Here is a 24,270-nt window from a genome sequence, read left to right on the forward strand (position 1 = left end):
TGAACTTCCTTTGGGATCTCACATTGTCTTTAGAAGAAATTATCTCATTTCTTCTGCCTTTCAGCTCTTCCAGCATCGCCTGGAGTTCTCCAGTCAGCAGAACAGGACTGCTCCAGAAGGAAGGACGCTGCTGTCCCAGCAGCAAATCTTACTCAGGGTCATTATCTTGCAGAAAACACTCCCTAATGAGAACATCTGACTTCAGAACTCTCCATTCTTCCATTCCTCACGGCCATCCCTCCACTTCTGCTTCCCCGCAGCCTCTGACCAGACCCTTCTCATTGTCCCAAATATTTCCAAGCAGGACACAGGGAGCACCTGAGGGCTGGCAGTGCCAGCAAACCCAGCCTGGGGAGCAGCAGGGACCAGGACTGCCCCAGAGATGTCTGGCAAGGGAAGGATTCCACGCTCTGAGCTGCATTTCCTGGGGCAGGACAAGAGCTGGTGTCCCCAGAAGTGGTAAAACCCAGGCTTGGGCACCACCTGACACCCCTCATGGTGAAGGGGTCAAAACTCCTGTCCCAGCGAGCCTGGGGATCCATCAGAGACAGAAAAATCTTAAATCTCACAGGTCCAAGCCAGACTTCGCATGCAGGAGAATGAAGGAAGCTCTCAGGTTGGCAGGAGAAATTTCTCTAAACAAACACATCCAGAAGGAAACCCCAGATGTAGCGGGACAGATCCAGCAGAGAAATTTCCTTCAAAACACACACCACTCTTCCATCCATCGCATTTTCACTGAAATCTCTTCCACAAGAAAAGGCTTTTCCAGCCCTCTTTCCTTCTCCCTGACCCAGCCCTCCCACCAAGTCTCTGCATGAAGCCTTGACTGTCCTCACCCACCCCACACTCTCAGGAGTGTCCTGGGGGTGTTGCCTCCCTTTACTGATTCCATTTTGACCCTGTTGCTGCCAATGTCCCCTCCTGGCTCAGACAGGGATGGGAGGGTGTCCCTGTTGATGTGGGCAAGACGTACAAAAGGACACACTGCATTTCAGAAGGCTAAAATCTGTTTATTACAACAGCACACTGTCTTTTATACTCTCTACAAAGTTTACATTTTATTCCATGGTTACAATAAATCAACGCAATGTTCATTGGTGTAAAACCATCTCCACCTCTTTTTCACAGAACTTTTCTAAAAATACTTTTCGCAGCTGCAGATTTTCTTTCCCGCTTATCTCCTTCTCCTTCTTATCATCTTGGTCTGCAGGCCAACAGCCTTGGTAAGAAATACCTTTCATAAATCAACCTTATTCATTAACCCTCTCTGGACCACAGAGCAGCTGTGAGACCTACCATAGCATGGCATTTCCACAGCAGAAAAAGAGACAGAGGAACTTGGCAGGATTGCTTTATTTCAGACAGTGACACCCAAAATAGGGCAGAGGAGCAGCCGTGGGCTGTACCAAGAAGGCTGCAGAGCCAGGCACACCCCATTCCCTAGGGAGAAACACTCCACAGAAAAAGAAAAAGAAAACTGGACATCACCTTGGCTTTGGCATTGGCACTGAATGTCCCTGCAACTCGTTTTGGGCTCCCTCAGCATCCAGGGGCTGGGAGAAGTGCTTGGAGGAAGGAAGGAAGGCAAAGGTGCAACTGGAGAGGTAAAACACAACCATGGCCTTGGGCATGTGGATGAAACTGACACAGAAACCGTCAGGGCAGTGGCTTGACTTGTCAGCTGGAAGTTGCCCAACCTGTGTCATGGCTCAGTGGCCCCTGGGGCACCTCCTGGTTGCCTCCTGGTCACCCTGTCACACTGTCACAAGGCCACAGTCCCTCCATTGCCCCATGGCATTCCAGTGGCCCTTGTCGGTTCTCACCTTGCCCAGGTGTGAGCAAGGTCCATCAGTGGCCCTGGACCACCCAAACCATCCCCCAGGGTATCACAGCCCCATAGAGCAGCTTTAGCTGTGGATCCCAAAGTGGAAGGAACTCCAGGAGGCTCCAGATCAATGCAGAGTGAACTTTATTGAGTGTGCAGACAGAAACAAAGCAGAGGGTGGGCAGGGCCCCTGGGCCAGGCTGCCCTGGCCAGCAGTGGCCACACTGTGGTCTGCCTGCACCAGGCTCAGGGCTGAGCCCCTGGGCCAGCAGAGCAGGGGAGGCGCAGAAGAAAGCAGGACAGGCAGAAGGCTCAGCTGGCCACATCTGCCTCCCTCCTTGTCAGGAGGGCTGGAGGGGGCCCAAGGCCTGTGGAAAAGCTGGCCAGCAGCTGCAGCCTCAGTCGGGCCCCTGGGCTGGGGCTTCCTGGGGGAGGCACTCGCTGGACGTGCGGCCCGGCTCTAGCAGGGCAGGCACCTGCGGCCGCAGTAGCGGCCACCAAGGCCAGAGAGCCCCGAGAGCCCAAAGCCCCCCGAGTTGATGGGGACCCCGGACTCGCTGAGGATGCTGCCCACGGCGGCGGAGGTGGAGGATCCCACGGCGGTGTTCTGGGGGAAGGAGCTGAGGATGGGCCCGGGCAGGGTGACCACCACGGGCGAGGGCTCGATGATGACCCGCGAGTCCTGGCACTGCCGCACACAGGGCTCGTTGCAGCTGTTGGCCAGCGGGGTGGGGCCGCAGGGCCGGCACAGGTCGTAGCAGGACATGGCTGTGGCTGCAGGAACACCTGGGGAGAGGCACGGGCAGAACGTGAGGCACGGCCTGAGCAGGAGAAAGAGCAGAGGGGAGAGGGACAGGGAATGGGGGAGGAAGAAAGGATCAGGATCCCCATCCCCAAAGAGCTCCAGACATTCTCCCATCTCCTCCCTGTGAGCAGAGTCTGGTAGCTGAGTCTGGCAGAGAAATGCTCAGCAGAAGCTGCAGAGTAGCAAGGGCAGAGATGAAGGCAAGACAAAGAGGAGAAGGAGAAGGACAAGAGGAAGGTGAAGGTGGTTGGAGCTCACCTGTGTCACCGAGGAGAAGAAGGCAGGAGAGCTGGATGGGGGATCCTGCTCTTGCTCTGCCTTTTATACTGCCACACACAGCCCCAGGCCCACGGGCACCCTCAGTACATGGAACATGTTTACCAAGCTCTTCTCACATGCAAAACATTCCCATTAGAGAAATGGGGACACTGCAATGCTGCTTTTTCATTTCCCTGTGCAGGACATGCCCAGTCAGCCTCCCAGGCTCCTTTCAAGTGCCAGGATTAGAGGCCAAAATGTGTCTGGGGGCGATGACACGTCAGCAGGGCTCGGTGGTGCAGCCAGGGCAGGGGACTGTTCTATTTCACCAGGGGACACCAGGCCCTTTGCCCTCCAGGGCCTCACTTTAGGATTTCCAGAATGGTCAGGGTATTTTTTTTCTACAGTCCTAAAATTACAAGCCAGGCTTAAAAAGGTGGTTTTTGTGACAAGAGTCACCTCATCCACCACGTAACCTAAATTCTCGGCTCCTTCAGAGCTGCGTGGATACTTCCTTGTCACCTTGGGCACTAAGAATCAGGAATTCCACATCCAGACAAATCCACTTGTACTCTGCCCTTCCTTGCCTTTCTGTAGAGCCCCCAATACTCTGGAGACAACAGGAGGGTGTTTGAAAAGCAGAAAGTCCTCTCCAACACTGATTCTGCTCCCAACCCAGCCCCAAGTGTCTGTGTTGTGTCTTTCCCACTGTCCCTCTTCCATTCCCAAATCTCCAAACTCCTTCTTAGATCCCACACCCAAATTCCATAGCAGGGAGAGTGGGAAGACCCTGCAGAGCTCTCCAAGGTGATGTCCAAACACATGAGAAGGATGCGCGGTTGCTGCGTTTTAGGCTGGAGGTGAGTGGTGCAGAGAATAATGCAACAGTTCCCTGTGCAATGGAGAAGCAGAAGAGAGAGACAGAGCGTTAGCTAAAGAAACACTACACTTTATGTAGGGTAGTACGTGAAAAACAAAATAGAAAAGACTCATTGCTCCAAGAAGGCAACACCTTTTTGAAAACATGCTTTCTGCAAAATATCACGAGACACTCACACGGCTCTCATGCACCCTGCAGGTGTTCAATCATTGTTATAATTTCTTGTCCTTGTCCAACCTGAGAAACTCAAGGCTTCAAGGCTGCTTTTTCCCTGGTTCCCAGTAGTATCCAACCACACACGCTCTGGGAATGTCAGCAGGACAACTGGAGGCGAGCAGACAGCGAGATCAGCGCTTCCTCTTCCATTGTGTCGGCACACTCAGACATGTGGGGTCCGACTGGCCTGGCCTCGTCCTGTGGTTGGCACCAAGGGGCTGCCCCTAAAGGTCTCTGACCCTTTCATTCTATTCTGGAATGGTCTCTGAACCCCCAATTCCATCCTGGAATGATCTCTGAACCCTCCATTGCCTCCCTGGAATGGTCTCTTGTAAGAGTCGAAACAAAGGCTCCAGGACTCCAGATGGCTCTTTAAAATTCTGTTTATTGTATCCAGGTGATACAGCAATCCACTGGTTTTGGGTGACAAAAGCCCAGCCTACAGCTGGAGGTTTGTCTGAAGCCAACTCTAATTCTGGTTACAATGCATTATATACTTTTTTTTTAATACATAACAACCAATCAATACCTTTACTATTACCTATAGCCTATCAAAGCGAAAGCCTAACATTGCCATATTCATGTTACTATTTTCCAGTCACAAGAAGTTAGTGTGTTACCGTTAAGCTAGAAGTTGTTTTTCAGTTTTCTTACAGTGAAAAATTCTGAGAAATTTTTTCTACTTGCAACATCGGCAGCCATGTTTGCCTGTAGAATCATTTTGCTTGGTAGAAACATCTTTTGTTTGAGGTGGATTTATCTTTTGCTCTGAGCTATAAAATCCCCTTCCAACTCACATACCCTTTGCCTTATTAGTTATCCAGTAAAACTGGCTCAGCAATTTTTTTCTTCTATATTAAAACTTGCTTTCATTTCTATTCCTTCTTCAGATTCTACATTCAAAGATCTTTCTGTTATATATATTTCTTGTCAAAGTTTTATTCATCCTTGGAATGGTCTCTGATCCCTCCATTCTCCTGCTCCAGGAAGAGCAAGGGTCACTTCTTGTGTTTGCACAATGTTTTTAGGTGGGTGGGATTTTGGGCTGTCAGGGCCAGGAGTGGGTTTTGATGATTTGTGGGACCCTTCCAACCTGGCTACTCACAATTCTGTTTTTCCCTTAATGTCAAGGAGCAGAAGATGCGGGAGGAAGCAGAAGTACCTTGTCCTCCTCTGCATCACCAACCCCACAACAGCTCAACCCTCAAGTGATGCTCTCCCCCTCCCCAACGTCTCCTATGAACACCTGAGCATGTTTGGCACCTCCAGGAGCTACAGGAGGGCAAAAGGGATGCTGTGACAGCAGAAGTGAATGGTGACAACTGCCTAGAATTATGTCCTGTGCAGGACACGAGGCATGGAAGCTGTTCAGGAAACATTTTTCCATGGAGCACTGAAAGGCATGGACCAGGGAGGTTATGGGGTGTCCATCCCTGGACACAGTGAGAAGTTGTTGACATCTAAAGCAACTCCCTCAAGGTTGTTCCACCTGAGCAGAGGGTTGGGCCACATATCTGGAAGTGCATTCCAACACCAAAAAATGGTGATTTTGTGCCCTGCCCTGTGGAGCAGCTTTTGCTGGATCCCAAAATGGAAAGAACTGCAGGAGGCTCCAGATCAATGCAAAGTGAACTTTATTGAGTGTGCAGACAGAAACAAAGCAGAGGGTGGGCAGGGCCCTGGGCCAGGCTGCCCTGGCCAGCAGTGGCCACACTGTGGTCTGCCTGCACCAGGCTCGGGGCTGAGCCCCTGGGCCAGCAGAGCAGGGGAGGCGCAGAAGAAAGCAGGACAGGCAGAAAGCTCAGCTGGCCACGTCTGCCTCCCTCAAGGGGGCCCAAGGCCTGTGGAAACGCTGGCCAGCAGCTGCAGCCTCAGTCGGGCCCCTGGGCTGGGGCTTCCTGGGGGAGGCACTCGCTGGACGTGCGGCCCGGCTCTAGCAGGGCAGGCACCTGCGGCCGCAGTAGCGGCCACCAAGGCCAGAGAGCCCCGAGAGCCCAAAGCCCCCCGAGTTGATGGGGACCCCGGACTCGCTGAGGATGCTGCCCACGGCGGCGGAGGTGGAGGATCCCACGGCGGTGTTCTGGGGGAAGGAGCTGAGGATGGGCCCGGGCAGGGTGACCACCACGGGCGAGGGCTGGATGACCACGCGGGAGTCCTGGCACTGCCGCACACAGGGCTCGTTGCAGCTGTTGGCCAGCGGGGTGGGGCCGCAGGGCCGGCACAGGTCGTAGCAGGACATGGCTGTGGCTGCAGGAACACCTGGGGACAGGGCAGGGAAAGCAGTGAGAGGCACAGGGAGAGACGCTGCTCGCAGGAGAAAGAGCAGAACCCGCAGAGAAGGGACAGACTGGAGAGGGAGATGGGAAGGAGGAGGAATTGCAGTCCCAAAGAGAGCCCCAAAAACCTGAAAAGACCTTCTTTCACCTCCCTCCAGTGTGGCACAGAGAATGGAGATGATCACCAAGTATCCCATCAAAACATAACTGAAGCAAATTCCCAATGGAAGCCAGAAGAGACAGAGAAGAAATAGAAACAGAGGAAGGAACTCACCTGTTTCACTGAGCAGGAGAAGGCAGGAGAGGTGAATGAGGGACCTGCACTTGTGCTCTGCCTTTTATACTGTCCCACACAGCCCCAGGCCCAGGGACAGTCTTAGCTCACAGAATGTGTTTACCAAGCTCATCTTGCATGCAAAACATCCCAATTACAAAAATTAGTGTTTTTATTTTTGCCCTGCAACACTGCCTTTTCATTTCCCTGTGCAGGACGTGCCCAGTCAGCCTCTCAGGCTCCTTTCAAGTGCCAGGATTAGAGGCCCAAACATTTCCAGGGGAAAATGATTTGTCAGCAGGGCTGGGTGATGCATCCAGGGCTGGGGACTGTTCCACTGACCATCTGGGGCCATTCCTGCCCCTGCAGGGCATGACTTCCATGTGCAGGGGCAGACTTGTGTCCCCTACTGGACATTGTCACCATGGGACTGAATTGGAGACTGTCCCTCCTCTGAAGGGATCCCAAAAATTGGAAAAGCTCTCCCAGAACATCGAGTTCAGCTTGTGACCAATCCCCATTTTGTCACACAGCCCTGAGCACTGAGTATCACGTCCAATTTACCCTTGGACACCTCCAGGGATGGTGACCCCAAACCTGCCAAGGATACAGCAGTAGTGTCCAGCCCAGAGAGGGTAAAAAACAGAACTGACCCTAGCAGGGGAATGGCCAGGCTGGAGCCTCAGGGCCCTGGGGAGCCTGGCACCATGATCAGGAAACACTTTAAAGTCCTGCCCTGGAGGGCCAGGCCTGGAATTCTTTGGGATGTCGGACACTCCCCAGCCATGGCTGCACCACCCAGCCCTGCTGACGTGGCATCACCCCCAGACACATTTTGGCCTCTAATCCTGGCACTTGAAAGGAGCCTGGGAGGCTGACTGAGCATGTCCTGCATAGGGAAATGAAAAAGCAGCATTGCAGTGTCCCCATTTCTCTAATGGGAATGTTTTGCATGCGAGAGGAGCTTGGTAAACACGTTCCATGTACTGAGGGTGCCCGTGGGCCTGGGGCTGTGTGTGGCAGTATAAAAGGCAGAGCAAGAGCAGGATCCCTCATCCAGCTCTCCTGCCTTCTTCTCCTCGGTGACACAGGTGAGCTCCAAGGGCCTCACTCTGCTCTTCCTCTTCTCTTTTTCCTTGCTCCTCATTGGAATCTCTGCGCCTCCCCAGTGCTTTCTTCTTGATCTTGCTCTCACGGGGGTTTTGTGGTTGTTTTTTATCCAAAAAAGAGGTAGGAGATGTTGGGATTTCTTTGCAGGGGACTCTTTGGGCTCAGGGCTGTTGGATCTCCCTTTCCTCCCTCTCCAGTCTGTCCCTTCTCCGTGGGCTCTGCTCTTTCTCCTGCGAGCAGCGTCTCTCCCTGTGCCTCTCACTGCTTTCCCTGCCCTGTCCCCAGGTGTTCCTGCAGCCACAGCCATGTCCTGCTACGACCTGTGCCGGCCCTGCGGCCCCACCCCGCTGGCCAACAGCTGCAACGAGCCCTGTGTGCGGCAGTGCCAGGACTCCCGCGTGGTCATCCAGCCCTCGCCCGTGGTGGTCACCCTGCCCGGGCCCATCCTCAGCTCCTTCCCCCAGAACACCGCCGTGGGATCCTCCACCTCCGCCGCCGTGGGCAGCATCCTGAGTGAGGAGGGAGTGCCCATCAACTCGGGGGGCTTTGGGCTCTCGGGGCTCTCTGGCCTTGGTGGCCGCTACTGCGGCCGCAGGTGCCTGCCCTGCTAGAGCCGGGCCGCACGTCCAGCGAGTGCCTCCCCCAGGAAGCCCCAGCCCAGGGGCCCGACTGAGGCTGCAGCTGCTGGCCAGCGTTTCCACAGGCCTTGGGCCCCCTCCTGACAAGGAGGGAGGGAGCCATGTGCTGCCTGGACACATGGCCAATCTATTTCATTCTTGAAAGTTCTGCTTTTGAAGAATTTCTTGGTCTCTGAGTTTGCATTTCACGCTGATGTGGTTTAATGCTGTATTAGCTAGCAGTCAGTGGAGATGTTTTACTCAGGAATTAAGGAAAGGTGGAAGTCTTGCATGCTGTCTTTCAGTTGAAATGTTTTCAGTGGCTTCTTTTCCCTTCATAAAAAAATATTTTTTCTTTATTTTTGCTGAATGCTACTTGACTTTTTATCATTAAACTGATGTTGCATCTGATTTTGCGTTTCATTGTGGTTCTTCTTTCCTTTTTACCTCCCCTCAGGGCAGACTTATGTGAAAATCTATGCAGCCATTTCACAGAGGAAAATGTGCATCCAAAAGTCACCAAAACATCCCTGATAAAATTAATTTTGTTGGTTTTTAAGCTCTTGAGAATCACTGAACAGTTTCACAAGTATACTTCTCTTTCTAGGATTATTCCCCCCAATTTTTAATCTGACTACTGTATTTAAAAGTACAGTTATGGTGTTTAAGCTTGAGAGACTTTAAAACTTCCCCCTATTTGGCATCTTTTAAACTCTTGAGAATTGGAATGAATATGAATATGGCAGAAGAAACACTTGCCAGTGTGGCAACCAAAGGAGATCCAAGAAAAATAAAGCCATGAAGAAAAAAAAAAGATTATTTGTAAATTAAATCATCCTGGAGCTGAGATATAAATATTTGAGGAGATTGAGGGAAAGCTCCTGGCATTCCGGCATGGAGCCCATCCAAATGTCCACAGAACAGGCAAAAGAGGTGGCGTTCTCTTTTAAAACATTTTATGCCTCTGTTTAAAGTTTATTAAAAATCATTTGCTTGCAAATTCATTAATTTGTGAGAAGAGTTTTGCAAAGCAGTGGGATAGAATACTGGTATATCCTCATGGGAAGGGACTCTCAAGGGTCATCTAAGCCAGCTCCTACTCCTGCACAGGAAAGGAAATCCCAAATCCCAAAATGTCCCTTGGAGCGTTGTCCACACTCCTGGAGTTGTGGCAGTGCTGGGCCCGTGGCCATTCCCTGGGGAGCCTGGGCAGTGCCCAGCACCCTCTGGGGGAAAAAAATTTCCACAAACATCCAGCCCAAAGTTCTCAGGCACAGCTTCAACCCTTCCCAGCAGAGATCGTGGCTGCCCCTCTGCCAGGTTCCCATTCTGTCAGTGGCTCAAGGCAGAAACGCCAAAAAACGAAAGATGGCAAATGGAAATGTCCCAGACTGAGAGGATTGAGAATTCCAGCCCAGACTGGGCTTGGAAAGACATTTCCATGGGCAAATTTTCCGAGCAAATAATCAGAGGGACAGGTGGGATGAGTTTTTCCTGGGATCCGCCAGGAATCACCAGGCGCTCAGCGCGGCAGGACTGCTGCAGTTACATTTGTGATTTTTTCTAGTTTTTAAAATACAAAACCAGGTATGGTCAGCTGAAGTGACACCCCAGATATGGCACTTGCTGATAAAAACGTCACAAAGAAGGTTTCTATGCTGTAACAATTTTATTATGGTGTCAAATTGATGTAATACCAATTAAAAAGTATGGTGCTTAAAAATCAGTTTAAATCTATTTTTATTCAAACATATGTATGGGGTTTGAAAACATGTATTCTGTATTTACCACCAACAGACCATTTAATCTATTTAATCTACTTAATCTATTTTGTCAATTATTTTATCTATTTATCTATTAATCCCATGATGCAGATGGATACAGAGCACGAAGGGTAGTGGAGGGAAGTTTGGGAGAGTGAAGCGTCTGGGTAAGGGGAGATAAACCCCAAAATTTTCCCTTGCTGATCTAAAGGGGAAAAAGTAATTTTCTGGAACATTCTCAGACCAGCATGGCAGGGGGGCCATGCAAGATGTTGAAGTTTTTAATAAGTGGAGATGCTCAGTTCTATTTTAAGCAGAATATTTTACCTTTAAGGGCCTGAAAATCACTAGAGAGACAATTTTTGAAAAATGTGAGCATGATTTGGAATCCCTATCCCCTTTGGATGTTCAGGTGGAAAAAGAGGTGCGATAACTCTGCAGATTTTTTTGACTTTGTGGCGTTATTGAAGCACCTTCTTTTTTGCATTAATTAGTTCCCACACATATTTTTGCTAGTGGAACCTTTCCTTGATAAAGGAATTGTCCTGCTTTTGTTTCTCAGTCTAGGTTCAGACTGGCGTTGCGTGAGAAGCATCATCCACCCATTAAAAATCCTTTCATCTTCCCAATTCATGGGTACTTTTAATTTCTGGCACTTTTAGACCGACTCTAATAATGTCAACGTGAAATTACTTCAAGCACAGTCTAATAATGACAATTTTTTTTTCCAGCTCCTCAGCAATTTGTTCACTTGTGGCTGCCTTGGGATCTGAGATCAAATCCAAGAGGAGCCAAAACTCTTTGAGTGCCATTCCCAATATGACCCAGTTACAAACAATTGCCAATTAAATTGTCCACATCTCCAAAAAGAAAAAAAAATTAAAATCTTTGAGGACCTTCCCAAGCTTGGAGAAGCTTTGGAGTGACCTAATTGTGGCCTTCCAGGACCTGAAGGAGCCAAGGAGAAACATGGGGAGAGGATTTCCAAGGGCCTGGAGTGACAGGACAAGGGGGGAAGGAATCAGGCTGAAAGAGGGGAGATTCAGGTGCAATTTGGGGAAGAATTCTCCCTGTGGGGGTGGCGAGCCCCTGGCACAGGTAATTCCATGGATTCCCCATTCCTGGAAGTGTCCCAGGCCAGGTTGGACAGAGCTTGGAGCAACCTGGGATAGTTGGAGGTGTCCCTGCCCCTGGATTGGCACAGGATGAGCTTTAAGGTCCTTTCCCACACAAACAATTCCATAATTCCGTGATTCTCACTGCCATTTGTGAGCGGGGATGACACAGAAGGGGTTTAGAGGTTCTCTTTGCAAAAGATCTGACAAATCAGGATTAAACGTCCCCTTGTTCTTCCAGCTGTGCCCCAAAGTGTGTCACCCAAATGTAAAACCATCAAACCACCTGAATTTGGTGTGATAAAGTCATCATTTGTCTCTGAATTCCACAATTCTGGCACTTCCTGCCTGGGTTCTGTGGGATTTCAGGGCTCTTTAGGCAGGGCTTTCTCTAAACCCAGAATTGAGATTGTTCTGACATCTGACTGGAGGCAGAACCCAGTGAGCATTGGTGGAGACAGGAATTTATTAAGGATTTACACTCATACCCTTAATAAAAGAACTCCTTGGAATGATGAATTATACATTATAGACATTCTTAGTATTTTTCTTTATGACTAAAGTCAAACATACGCTGGAGTCTGGATTTTGTTGTGACTGAAAGGTGGCCCTGGAATAAATTTGGTCCCTAATTCCCGAGATGAGAGAAACCTGCAGGACGGAATCTGTCTGTCAGAAGATAAGGAAATAAAAACAAAGTAAATAAGCAGTGAGGAAAAGACATTTAATCAGGTGGAACATTTGACATTCAGGACATACTAGTTGGGAATTAATTCCAGGTACAAAGGCTGTCTGTGGTCCCCAGGCCATCAGGGCTGAGGTATAAAAACCAACTCAACCCAACTCCTTCCTACCACTTCTCTTCCCTCTTTCCTCTTTTGTGAGCAAGGTCAGTTCAAATCCACTTCTCTTTCTCTGTTTGCTGAGTTCTTGCCTTTTAATAACCTGCATTTTTCCCCACAGACTTCTGCTGGTTGCTGGATTCTTTGGACAGGGAGCAGGGAGACTTTTTCTGTTTTAAAAAGTTGGGATTTGCTGTTGGAATTGTGGAATTTCTGGAGTCCTGGCTTGGTTATAGATTTCCTTTAATTGGTGAGAGAAACTTATTCAAAAGTGGGATTTCAAACACGTTAAACGACGTAGAAATATGAGAACAAATAAAGATTAAGGATGGGTGGAATAACTGTGCAAAGGTTTGGAACTGGGATCTTTAAAAGGTCCTTTTAAACTCCAACTATTTGTTAAAACAGAAAATCCAGGAGCTCAGTTATATTACAGCAGCATTTTCTATCTTGGAGGGTCTTTTCCATCCTGGAATGTCAGCAGAGTCATTGTTCTGGAATGCAATGACATCTCCTGGAATGTTGGGAAGCGAGATCAGGGATTGTGGGAGTGAAGGCAAAGAAAGGGAAAAGGAGGAGATTTTCCTAGAAACTGGAGAATTTTGGCTTTATTGCTGTGGTGCAGATAAAACCCAGCAGCGTGCATGGAATTCCTGCCTTTCCTTACATCCAGGGACGAATTGGCTGGGAAGGATTTCAGGAATGATTTCAAAGATCTCCTCTCCAAGGCTGCTTAATGACAAATTGAAATTTGTACCTCTTTGTAGGCAAAGCTGGAGCCTCCAAAGGAATCCTCCCTTTCATTTTTCCAACTCTCCCTCTCCACAGGCACATTTGTGGTTGGGTTTCCCTCCTCACTGTTCTCTCCAGACGTGCAGTCAAAATCCTACAATTAAATTAATGATACAGGTTTGTTTCTTTTGTTCTGCTGCCAGTTCTTCCCTGGATCACCGACAGCCAGGACATTTCACCCTCTGACTCTCTTTATTTAAGAGTTTGGTTTCCTCCTCAGCTCCTAAGAGGCTCCTTGGGAAGTCGCCATCCTGATAATTGAATTGAGTGAACTCAGGTGTGACACAGCTCCCACTTTGCACTCAGGTGTGCTCCTGTATTCCAGACCTCATCCCGAGCCATGTCCTGCTACGAGCGATGTGCCCCCACGTCCTGTGGCCCCACCCCGCTGGCCAACAGCTGCAACGAGCCCTGTGTCCGGCAGTGCCAGGACTCCACCGTGGTCATCCAGCCCTCGCCCGTGGTGGTCACCCTGCCCGGCCCTATCCTCAGCTCCTTCCCCCAGAACACCACCGTGGGATCCTCGGCGTCCGCGGCCGTGGGGAATGTTCTGAGTGCTGAGGGTGTCCCCATCAATTCGGGGAGTTCCTCCTTGGGGTTTGGGGGTTTTGGCTACTCCGGGCTGGGCAGTGGCTACAGCCGGCCCTACCGGCGCTACAACCCATCCCGCAGCGGCTTCTACGGGCCCTGCTGAGGTGGGAGGGGAAAACAGGAGAAGGAACCAGGAATGCTGAATCCCGACCCATCTCTGGAGCAGGACTGAGCTCCCAGTTCCCAAAGTGATGCCAGATCCCCACAGCTCTGCCTGGACAGGGTCAATCAGCCCCTGGCACAAGACCACTGCTCCTGTTTTACTCCCGTATGTTCCTGATCCGGTTTGTAGCTCTGCTGCTCGGTGTATTTGGTACTACCTGGTGTAAAGGTTTAAATTTTGGAAGTGGAAGAAGACCTCTGCCTGTGGGACATGTCCTCCTCAGCTGAGCCTTTTCCCCCACACTGACCCCTGGTGCTTTGCAGGGCTTTAATCCTCTCGTTGGGATTAATAAAATGATAATTTTATCATAATCTCCCGAGTCTCCTGATGTTCTTTTCTCTCCCCTCCTCTTCTTATTTGAAACTTTATCACTGAGTAGATCATCAATAGTCTGGGGGAATTGGGAATGTTGGGAATGTCCAACCTGTAGTGTGGTGAACTCAGAGCACCTCCAGGATCTTATTTAGAATTGAAAAGCCACTGAAGGCACTAAACCAGTCAGTTTTGGGGGGAAAAAAAGGAAGAAACTCTCTTGTTGGGATGGTTTGGGACATTCCAATAACTCAGTTATACAAATAACATCTGCTGCAGGTTGAGCTGGGAGTTAAATTCCTCTTAGTTTATGCACCAGCCTGGCGTGAGATGAAAAACCTCCCTGAAAGCTTCTTTCATCTCCGGGACCTGGGGTTCATTCCAGTCCTTTGTTCCATCACACCCAGGGCTCCGGAGCCAACACGACGCTAACAAATTTCAATTCACGCAGTAATTTGTCAACTCGCTGGTGCCTCACCTGTCCCGGGAGCTCCGCGCTGTGTTAATTGAGTGTGGAAAATTAACCCCACCAACAGGACTCCTCCTGTTCCCAGCCAAGGGCTCCCAACCTCTTGGATGAACTCTGGGTGTTAGTTAAGGAAACCCTGACAGGTTGTCCATGAGGCTCTTCCCCAAATGGGATCTCCCCTCCAAGAGCAGCAGTTTCTGTGCCTGGAGGGGAGGATGAGGAGGAGGAGGAGGAAGAAGCATTCCTGGGTTATCTCAGTTTTATGGATGAAAGGGAAGAGATTTTTTTCTTGGGAGTGATTTCTACTAGAAGAAGTTTGCTTTGTGACATATCTAAAAAGATTACGGGCTATTGGGTTGTAGGGATTTTGAGTAGAGGGAGGAGAAAGACTTTCTTTTATAGGAAAATCTTTTATAGAAAAACCTTTCATAGAAAAACCTTTTTGTAGAAAAACCTTTTTGCAGAAAACACTCTAAAAATAAGAGCATTTTCTTGCCGAGAAAATAGGAGGAGTTAAAGGATTTTAAGGAGATTAAAATTTTGCTGGGTTTTTTTCAAGATGGATTATATGAAGTTTTAATAAAATAACTGAAGTTTCATCTTGAATTAGGTGAAGTCCTTTGAGTGCTCCTGACTCATCAACTTTGATTGAAGTTCTAACCCAGGGCATGTGGGCGCTGAGATCTCCACACTACCTTGGGGAGCCAAAATTTTGCATATTTGAGCCATTAGTGAGAAGAGTTGGGAACTTTGAAGTCCTTCGAGCCCAGACTTTGTACAAATCCCTTTCATTTGGAGCTCATTCCTCTCTTTTGCTGACTGGTCTCCATCCCAGTTTTTTTGCATCCTTTCCATGCAGGAATTTCCATCAGGGACAAATCAAGCTCTGATAAATGGTATGGAGAGCTGGGCACAATGTATGATGCTGTCATCAGACTCAGACACTGCACAGCCTCTAAACCCCAAAATTTGAATTATCTCCAACATCCAGCTTCATGCTTAATTTGTCGTGAAAATTGCTGCACATCCTGGCGACTTCCTGGGATTTTGGGGGTGACTCGGGAATGGAAATGATATTAAATTTCATGTTTGGGTAAAGGGATTCAGGATTGTGGTTTGTTTAGGTTGGCTGTGGCTTGGCTAAAGCAATTTCAGAATGTGTTTTCTTGCTCAGCATTTCTGGGTTTAATTTTCTTCCAGCTTTGCAATCCTCAGGGGAAAGGTGCTGCCCCTCTCAGCTATGGGAAGTAGGAAACTTGGGAATATCTACCACACATCTTGTGGTAAAGCTTGGAATGTAACGTTGAGGATCCACGTCAGAAAAGAAATAAATTTTAAAAAAGAGATTATTCACCTAAAGGAGTGAAGTCTTGAATGAGGACTAAACATCACAACACATCCCTGGAGCAGTGTCTTAATGACTAAAAACCAAGCCTAAAATGTCCACTGGCCTGGGGAGGTGACTTAATTAATGCTGTAATTCAGTCGAGTCGCCACAGCTTCCCCAGCAATTAATTGGGAGCAGAGGAGTGAAGATGAAAGCTCTGGAATGGGAAAGGGGGCAGGAAAAGGGAGCAATTCCAAGGGGAGATTTCAAAATGCACAACCAGCAGGAGCTGATCGGTTCGGGGGGTTTTGCATGCAAAAGGAGGGATGATGATGGAATTCCATGCGTAGGAGAGGGCTCTGATGGTGCTATAAAAGCCTTGGGACAGAAACTTTTTCCATCCACTTCTCCTGCCTCATTCTCTCCAGGAACAGGTGAGTCTGAACCTCGTTTTAATTGCTAAAGTGCCACTTTGATGGCTGCTTTTATTATATTTTTTGTTGCTAATGTTGGGAGTTCTTAGTCCTTTATAAATATTTCTAAGTGGGGTTTTTTTTTATTGTTTGGGGTTTTTTTTTTTTCTGTTTGTTTGTTTTGTTTGCTTTTTTGTTTTGATTTTTGTTTTGTTTTGTTTTGTTTTACCTTAAAGAGAAATTAGAAAGGTTTCTTTCCACCCAAAGAAAAGGCTTTATTTACTTGTAAAGCAGAAGGTGACATGACTTGGAGGATACTGAGAATGTCTCCAAAAAAAGCTACTTCATCCTGCAGCAACATCTGCTCCAGGAACTCAAACCTGCCTGGATTTCCTGGTGGTGGATTTAAAAGCCCAGCAATCAGGAGGTGCTTGGAAGAGAAATCCTAAATAAATACTCCGAAGATCCTTTCCCAGTCTCCATTAATCCACATTCACTCCCAAACAGGCTTTTCATGGCTGGCAGAGGGTGGACAGTGTTGGATCTGATGAGTGGTGAACTTTCTCCCACCTTCTGTGGGTGCTTGGGCATTTCTCACCCACCTGGATGAATTTTAGAAAATGGTTGAAGCTTTGAAATTGAGATTTTGTTGAATATAGGTAAAACCTTATAAAATAAGGGCCTCATTACCCTCATAAAATCACATCTCATGCATGCCAGGGGGAAAAGTGCTATGGGAAAGTGACTCAGCTGGGTCAGAGGAAGGAAAAAAAGTTATTCTACCATTCCGTGCTCCCATTGCTGTTTATGGTGGTTGGTTGAGTTCCATTTGTTGATCTTAGACAGAATGTAACTGATAATAGTGGGACAGGAGCACTCAGGAGGAGGCACAGCTGCCCTTGGTGGTGTGGGGAGGTCTGAACTTCACTCAAATCTCCTTTCAAGCCCAGACCAACCCTTCATGCAGCTCTCCATCACCACAACAGCTTCATTACGCCACTAATTACAACTCGTTCCTTGTCTTCCAGAACTCACCCCCACAGCCATGTCCTGCTACGACCTCTGTGCCCCCACGTCCTGCGGCCCCACCCCGCTGGCCAACAGCTGCAACGAGCCCTGTGTCCGGCAGTGCCAGGATTCCACCTACGTGATCCAGCCCTCGCCCGTGGTGGTCACCCTGCCTGGCCCTATCCTCAGCTCCTTCCCCCAGAACACCGCCGTGGGATCCTCCACCTCCGCCGCCGTGGGCAGCACCCTCAGCGAGGAGGGGATCCCCATCAACTCGGGGAGTTCCTCCTCAGGATTGGGGGGATTTGGGGGATTTGGGGGATTTGGGGGATTTGGGGGATTTGGGGGATTTGGGTACAGCCGGCCCTCCCGCCGCTACAGCTCCCGCCCCGGGGAACCGTGCTAAGGGAAATGAGGGATAAAACCCCTGGGAATGCTGGAGCACCACCCAATCCTGCTCCAGATGTGGTGGGAGACACCCACAACCCTACCCAAGGTTCATGGAGCTGTGGGAGCTCCTCAAACCAGGCCTTTGCTTGTCTTATTCTTTGATATTTCTGGTGAAATATTTTTATTTCCTGTCTCTTTGTTGTCTCAGTCCACAGTGACTCTGAGAGAAGAATGCCAGGATGAAAATCCTTAACACTTCTTGTTGAATCCTAAAAATATTTCCTTACCCTTTGTACTTTTTTTATTCTGCTGTTTTGCTCTCATTAAAGTCACACTGCATCACATTCCAAATCTCCTGCTGTTTTTTGGAAAACTTTGAGCACAAAGCTAATTTTGTTTTTTGCAAGAATTTCTTGCTGTTCCTCTGTTTTACGCAGTGAAAGGCAGAGATTGAAGGAATTTACCTGGAGAGGAGAATCTTTAGGATGGCCTAACTGGAACCTTTCAGAATCTGAAGGAGCGAACAAAAAACACGGAGAGGGACTTTGGGAAAGGGCAGGGAGGGAGAGGATGAGGGGGAATGGGTTCAAATTGACAGGGAGGAGTTTTAGATGGGATTTTGGGAAGGAATTGTTCCCTGTGAGGGTGGGGAGTCTCTGGCTCAGGTTATTTCATGGATTTCCTATTCCTGGAAGTGTCCAAGACCAGAGTGGATGGGGCTTGGAGCAACCTGGGGTGGTGGGAGGTGTGTCTGTCCATGGTCCAGATGATATTTAATATCCCCTCCAAGCCAAACAATTCCATGATCTCCAGAGTCAAAGGACAGGCTGAATTCTTGCCCAAGTTTAATTTGAGCATGGAATTCTTCCTCATTTATCCTAAGAAGGAAAAGTTTTCCAGGAATATGTTTAATCCTGGCTCTCCAGCTCCAAACAAGCTCGCCAGAATCTTTTCCTTGCCGAATGAGTGAAGGAAAGAAAAGGAAAATCAGGGATCTGGGATGTGATGGCAGCAAAACTGAAGTGAGGGGCTCCTCATGGAAAATAAATGTTTTGTGCAAGACGTTCATCCCAATTATTCCAGGCAAATCCTGGCTCCCAGGGGATGGATCAGAATCCCACATTCACCAGCCTTGGTGGCACCAAGCGCTGTTCTGTGAGGAAGGTGGAGCCGGCACCCAGGGCAGAGCTAATTGCACTCATCCAATTTGAAACCTAATTAAAATCTGCGTCTTAAAGCTGGTGAAAAACAGGTCTGAAAACCAAACAAAACCCTCCCTTTCTGGGTGTGTTGTTTTGCAGAGCTTCTGGTGAGTAAATAATTTCTCCCCTTGAGTGTGAATTAATTTTTGGTACAGTTTTCTGCTGTTCCCAGCAGAATTCCAGATGGGAATTCTACAGTACACCAGTCCTTGCAGGAATTCTCTGCAGGTCCATCCAGGAATGAGTGACATTAATTTTTGGACAAAACCAGAAATCAGGAGAGAAATTGTTTAAGTTTATTAGCCCAGAGTAAGATGTCAAAGCAAACATCAAACATGAGGGATTTTAAAGTTGTTCGTGACAGAATCTGAATAAAATTAACAACAGAATGAGCTCCAGTCAGGTGTGAAAATGGAGGATTTCACATCTCCCTGTGCCAAAAACTACCTCAGATCACATATCCACAACTTTGCCTGAGCTGGGCAGCAAATTCCACCCAGGAGTGAGGGGGACTGCAAAACCCCCAAATTCCAGGCAGACATGGCCAGAGGGATTGAATTAAGCATCTTAAACCTCAGGAACTCTTCAGGTTCACACAATTCCCAATCTAGGGGGAACTGGACAGGTGGGACTGGACCAAACCCAAGGGCAAACCCTAAACCCAGACTGGGGCAATCCTGAGAATCCAGGGAGGGCATTCTGCCCCTTGGCTCTGCTCTGGGGAGATTCAACCCAGAATTGTGTCTAGCTCTGAAATCATGTCCAGCACTGAAATTGTGTCCTGCTCTGGAATTGTGTCCAATTCTGGAATCTTGTCCTGTTCTGGAATCGTGTCCTGCTCCGGAACTGGATTATCATGAGAACCTCAAATGTCTCCATGAGGTCCCCCCACAAGCTCAGCCCAGAATTGCTGAGAGAAAAGCAAAACTCAGCAGAGGAGGGAACTCAGGAGCTGCAAGAATTTTATAGAGGCTCCAAGCCTTTGAGGAACTAATTCTTCATAAAGAGCTAATTAATTACAATCCAAAATGAATTGCAGATGCTGCTCTCGCCAGGGAAATTCCCCCTGCTTCTCCATGGATTTTGGGGTCACTTCTCTGCCTGGACACTTTACTCAGGGATGACAGTGAGTAACCTCCCAGTTCCATTTTGATTAAAAATCGCTTTTTTTTTCAGATGTTCAGACACTCGCAGGTGTCTCAGGAGGGTGTTCTTACATTATGCAAGAAGTCTTAATTATAATCTGAATATTTACGTCTGGTCTTGATGACAAAAATCTGTGAACTCTTAATTCACTTGCTTTAATTAACCTCAAAATCAGGCAATTAAGTCATTCTGAGCATACAGTAAAATAAAGGCTGGAGTTGGAACAATATTTATTGTAATTATTTACAAGGAAGGTTCCAAACAGCCCTGAAAATGTTGCCAGATCTGTTTTTAAATTCACAGCTGGATTTTTAAAGTGTTTTGTGTTTTCCAAGCAAAGCTTGGATGAAGGAGGGATAAAAAGAATGAGGAAAATTTTTAAAAATATGAGAAAAAAAACCTGTGGATGGTGTTACACAAATTAATTCCTCAACTAACTCCTAGAAAGGAAATATTTTTTGAAATAGCTGCTAATTCCTTAAAATCTGGACATATAGTGAGGAACACACAGCTAAAAACAGCCAAGGAATTTTTTTTTTTTTGGAGAATCCTCCTGAAATATGAGATGGCTCAAACCAAACCTTGAACTTTTCTTTTTGATTTAAAATAAAGCAGCTATAATTCCTGCAGAGAGAAACAATGGCATCAATTTCACAGCCCAATTATTGCTTGCACCCCCAAATCTTCCAAACGTATTATTAAATAAAACACAGGAATTCATATCTAGGTCAGGGATCTGAAATGTGCCCAGGATGGGACATTTGCATGGTGGCCCTCGAATAAAGCTGCTGATAAACTTTGAAGTCCTCAGGAGGCTCTGCCCAAGCCAAACGAGTTTCTGTTCCTGGGGGATCCCCACAGAGACAGCCCTGATTTAAATCTGATTTCCATGTCTCGGGAGTGGATGTGCCAGGAGAGTGAGAACCTCGGGGTTAATCCCCATACCCAGGAGTGCTCCTGAGTGGATTTGGGGTCGGAAAAGAGCTTCAGAATCATCAACCCAAACATATGGTTGATCAGCTCCCATGTTCCTGGCACACTTCCAGGGATGGGGACTCCAAACCCACCTGAGCAGCCTCTTCCACGGAAAAATTCCTTCCTGCTTTTCTAGAGAGCCTCTCCACCCCTGGAGACATCCGAGGAAGGGATGGTGACAAGGCTGGGATTGGGAACAGCTTGAGCTCGATGATCCTGGAGGTCTTTCCCAACCCCAGGGGTCCTGGGATTCTGTGAAAAAACATCTCCAAATACTCATGGCTTGACTTCCAAAATTTACAATTCTCCGTGAATTCCCCCAGAATTTACCTTGCAGAGGAGGGCACCCAATTATGCAAATGAGGCCTAATCTCTTTTAATGACACCAAACAGATCCCAAAGGGGTTTGAAGGCTGAATAAATCCTGCTGAATTAATCACTGTAGTGTTCCCAGGAATGAACCCAGCCCGGAATATTTTAAGATGAAAGCACCTTGTGGTCAGATAGACAAACCACAAGATAAGGAAGTGAAGCAGTAAAAAAACACAAATACTGAGGCAAAAAAAGCCTCTAATCAGTCGTGGCCCATAAATCACTTCTTGCACAAAGAGTGGCCCAGGTCGTTGGGCAACTCAAAACTCAGTATAAAAACCTGAGCAACTCCAACTCTCCCAGCCACTTCTCTTCTTTCCTTTGCCATCGTGAATAAGGTGAGTTTGAACCTCTTTATTCTCCTCATACAACCAACTTTTGCCTTGATTTTGTAGTTTTTCCCTCACTCCTGTTGCAGATTTTTCTCAGAGGAAGGAAGGGGTTTTATACCAAAGAGGGACTTTTGTGTCGGTGGGGTGTCATACAAATCATTAATTTGCCATGTTAGCGAAATGACTATGGGTTATTTATTAAATGGGTTATTTATTAAATGGGTTGTTTATTCACTTTTGGGATCCAAGGAAGTTTTAAGGTTGTGCCTTAAATATCAGTGGTGAATTCTTGGGCCTGTTCGGAATCGCATGACCGCATCCCACCAAAGCCCAAGCAGAGAATTCACCTAAGGCCAGAACACGAAGAGCACTAAAAATCTGCTTTCCTTCCCAATTCCCAATGGACCTCTGGAAAGCTGCTGATAAATGCTGATAAATGTGGGTGTAACATAGCTCCTGTATTCCAGAATTCCCTCTGGCCGTGACCATGTCCTGCTACGATCTCTGTGCCCCCACGTCCTGTGGCCCCACCCCGCTGGCCAACAGCTGCAACGAGCCCTGTGTCCGGCAGTGCCAGGACTCCACCGTGGTCATCCAGCCCTCGCCCGTGGTGGTCACCCTGCCCGGGCCTATCCTCAGCTCCTTCCCCCAGAACACCACCGTGGGATCCTCGGCATCCGCGGCAGTGGGGAACGCTCTGAGTGCAGGGGGTGTCCCCATTAATTCGGGGAGTTCCTCCTTGGGGTTTGGGGGTTTTGGCTACTCCGGGCTGGGCAGTGGCTACAGCCGGCCCTACCGGCGCTACAACCCATCCCGCAGCGGCTTCTACGGGCCCTGCTGAGGTGGGAGGAGCAACCAGGAGGAGAAGACCAGGAATGCTGAATCCCGACCCGTCCCTGGAGCAGGACTGAGCTCACGGCTGCAGTTTTTGGATGCCACATGAGACACCCCCAGCCTGGAGTTCAAGGAGCTGTGGGAGTTTGGCATTTCCCCAAACCAAGCCTTTGCTTGCCTTTTATTGCGCTTTACTTCGTATTTCTGACCAAACATCTTGTCCTGCTTTTTTCGTTTTGTTTTTTTTTTTTGTATTTGATAATAGGCAAAATATTAATTGTTGGCTATTGTTCTGCATGGCTGGATTAGCACAGGTCATTCATCAACGAAGAAGGGAGATTTCCACTTGCTGAGTGTGTCACTGTGAGAGGGATGAGCGGGTTCTGTCCTTACTGAACCATGGAAATGTATTCCTGACTTTTACATTGCTTCCTTCCCTTCCTCAACCCATTAAACTCGTGCTGCATCACTCCCCGAGTCTGCCTGGCCTTCTTTGCTCTCCCAGCCCCTTTCCCAGTGCCTTTGGAAGTCCCCACTTCCAGAAAACACCACACAAATAATTTCAAAGGAGAACAAGTCAGATTTCAGTGGTGGAAAACTTTTAAAACCAAGACTGAGACTCCCTTTCCAAAGGCAGAAAGGGACCTTGCATGGGGTCCCTCCTGCTGCAATACTAACAGGGAAATTTTAAAGATGCGGTAAACAGGAAAAGTCTTTTAGAAGAAGATTCCTCAGGGAGATGTGGAGGGAGAGAAGCAGAAGTTGGGGCATCCTTTGGGCACAGCCTGGAGCTTTTGGGGTGCAACATCTCCTGGCAGCTGAGTCTGGAAGGGGAAGCACAGAAGGATGGGAAACGTTTCTCCCTTTAGAATTTGCTGGGTTGGGGAAGTGAGTCTGGGACAAAGAGATTAAAGGAGCAAAGTTTAAAGAATTTTTAGTTCTAGCCCTTTCTTTGGGTGTTTGAAGCCATTGTGTCTGGCAGAGCTGAGCTTTATCAGGCTTTGCTCCTCCTGGATTGGGATGAAGGTGATGTTTAGACACTGCAGCTTTACTCCCTGAAGGAAGAAGGCTTAGAAAACTTCCCCTGAAGGCTCCGGGTGACTCAACCTCCTGTCAGCCCCTAAAACTCCTGATATCTCTGAAAAGTCTCACTTGGAGTCTTTGTCTGCCTGTCCAGAATGAGACTGAACTGTAATTAAAGATGCTGATGAGGTTGTGCTGACTGCAGTCATTAGTGGAATGAAATTAAAGGAGGTAAATGAAAGAATTAATGATTTTAAGGAGGAGGTTTTCTTAATAAACACCAGAAGACAGTGGAAAGCTGGAAGTTTGATGTTCTATTACAAGAGGAGCTTGGTCTGGATTAAATGTTTAATTTAATGGGGTTTTTTGCCATCTCAACTGAAGCTATTCCCCGATCAAAGGTGATGAATTCCAAAAAGTCCAATGGCTCCAAAGGGCTGTGACTGAGGCACTGCTGAGAGCTGCTGTAGACAGGTTCAGGTGGATATTCCTCATGACAAAATTAATTTCCTTACCCTTGTAATTCCCTTCTCATTATTTAAACCAAGCCCCTTCCCATCTTGGTCAAAGAGTCCCCTCAAAGCTGTGATGTTTCCTCCAAGCATTCAGAAATTTAGGTCAAGCATCACTCCCCCTTTTTTCCTGTCCCAAATGGACTTTTTGGGTGAAAACTTGCTGTGACAACAAGTAAAGCACAATTCTGAGGGAAAAATGGAAATCTGGGTGGGTTTGCAGTCAGCTAGAAAGTGATTTATTTGCTGCTGCAGAAAATGAGTGGGAATATTGTAAGACGGAAATGTTTTTCACATTTCTTCTGAAAACCTGCATCAACTTGGTCCCATAGAAATAAAAAATACCACGTTTTTGGTTTTTTTTCTGGAAATAGTTGTTGTCAGTGAAAATCCCTTTCAGAGCTGAATTCTGCAAAAAGAGCTGC

General features: G+C 47.9%; 1 protein-coding gene and 5 pseudogenes across 6 annotated transcripts in view; 4 read left to right on the plus strand and 2 right to left on the minus strand.

Moving 5' to 3' along the window:
* Positions 1 to 17,465, plus strand: part of LOC306814003 (claw keratin pseudogene) — a 47,240-nt pseudogene extending 29,775 nt beyond the window's left edge. The window contains exon 2 of the transcript in view: positions 17,353 to 17,465. The product of the transcript in view is annotated as a claw keratin pseudogene (transcript). The remainder of the gene's footprint in view (positions 1 to 17,352) is intronic.
* LOC306813931 (feather beta keratin pseudogene) lies at positions 2,289 to 2,594 on the minus strand (annotated as a pseudogene). Its single transcript has one exon. The product of its transcript is annotated as a feather beta keratin pseudogene (transcript).
* Positions 5,638 to 6,226, minus strand: LOC306813927 (feather keratin 1 pseudogene; annotated as a pseudogene). The gene has a single exon. The product of its transcript is annotated as a feather keratin 1 pseudogene (transcript).
* Positions 7,953 to 8,258, plus strand: LOC306813928 (feather keratin 1; the record flags this gene model as incomplete). Its single annotated transcript, XM_079329598.1, has 1 exon — positions 7,953 to 8,258. The coding sequence occupies one exon, from the start codon at positions 7,953 to 7,955 to the stop codon at positions 8,256 to 8,258; it is 306 nt and encodes a 101-aa protein (XP_079185724.1).
* LOC306813924 (feather keratin 4 pseudogene) lies at positions 13,117 to 13,470 on the plus strand (annotated as a pseudogene). The gene has a single exon. The product of its transcript is annotated as a feather keratin 4 pseudogene (transcript).
* Positions 17,466 to 21,963: 4,498 nt separating the features above from the next.
* LOC306813925 (feather keratin 4 pseudogene) lies at positions 21,964 to 22,317 on the plus strand (annotated as a pseudogene). Its single transcript has one exon. The product of its transcript is annotated as a feather keratin 4 pseudogene (transcript).
* Positions 22,318 to 24,270: the final 1,953 nt, after the last annotated feature.

Source organism: Erithacus rubecula, assembly GCF_903797595.1.
Source record: "Erithacus rubecula genome assembly, contig: SUPER_33_unloc_1, whole genome shotgun sequence".
Lineage (NCBI taxonomy): Eukaryota > Metazoa > Chordata > Aves > Passeriformes > Muscicapidae > Erithacus > Erithacus rubecula.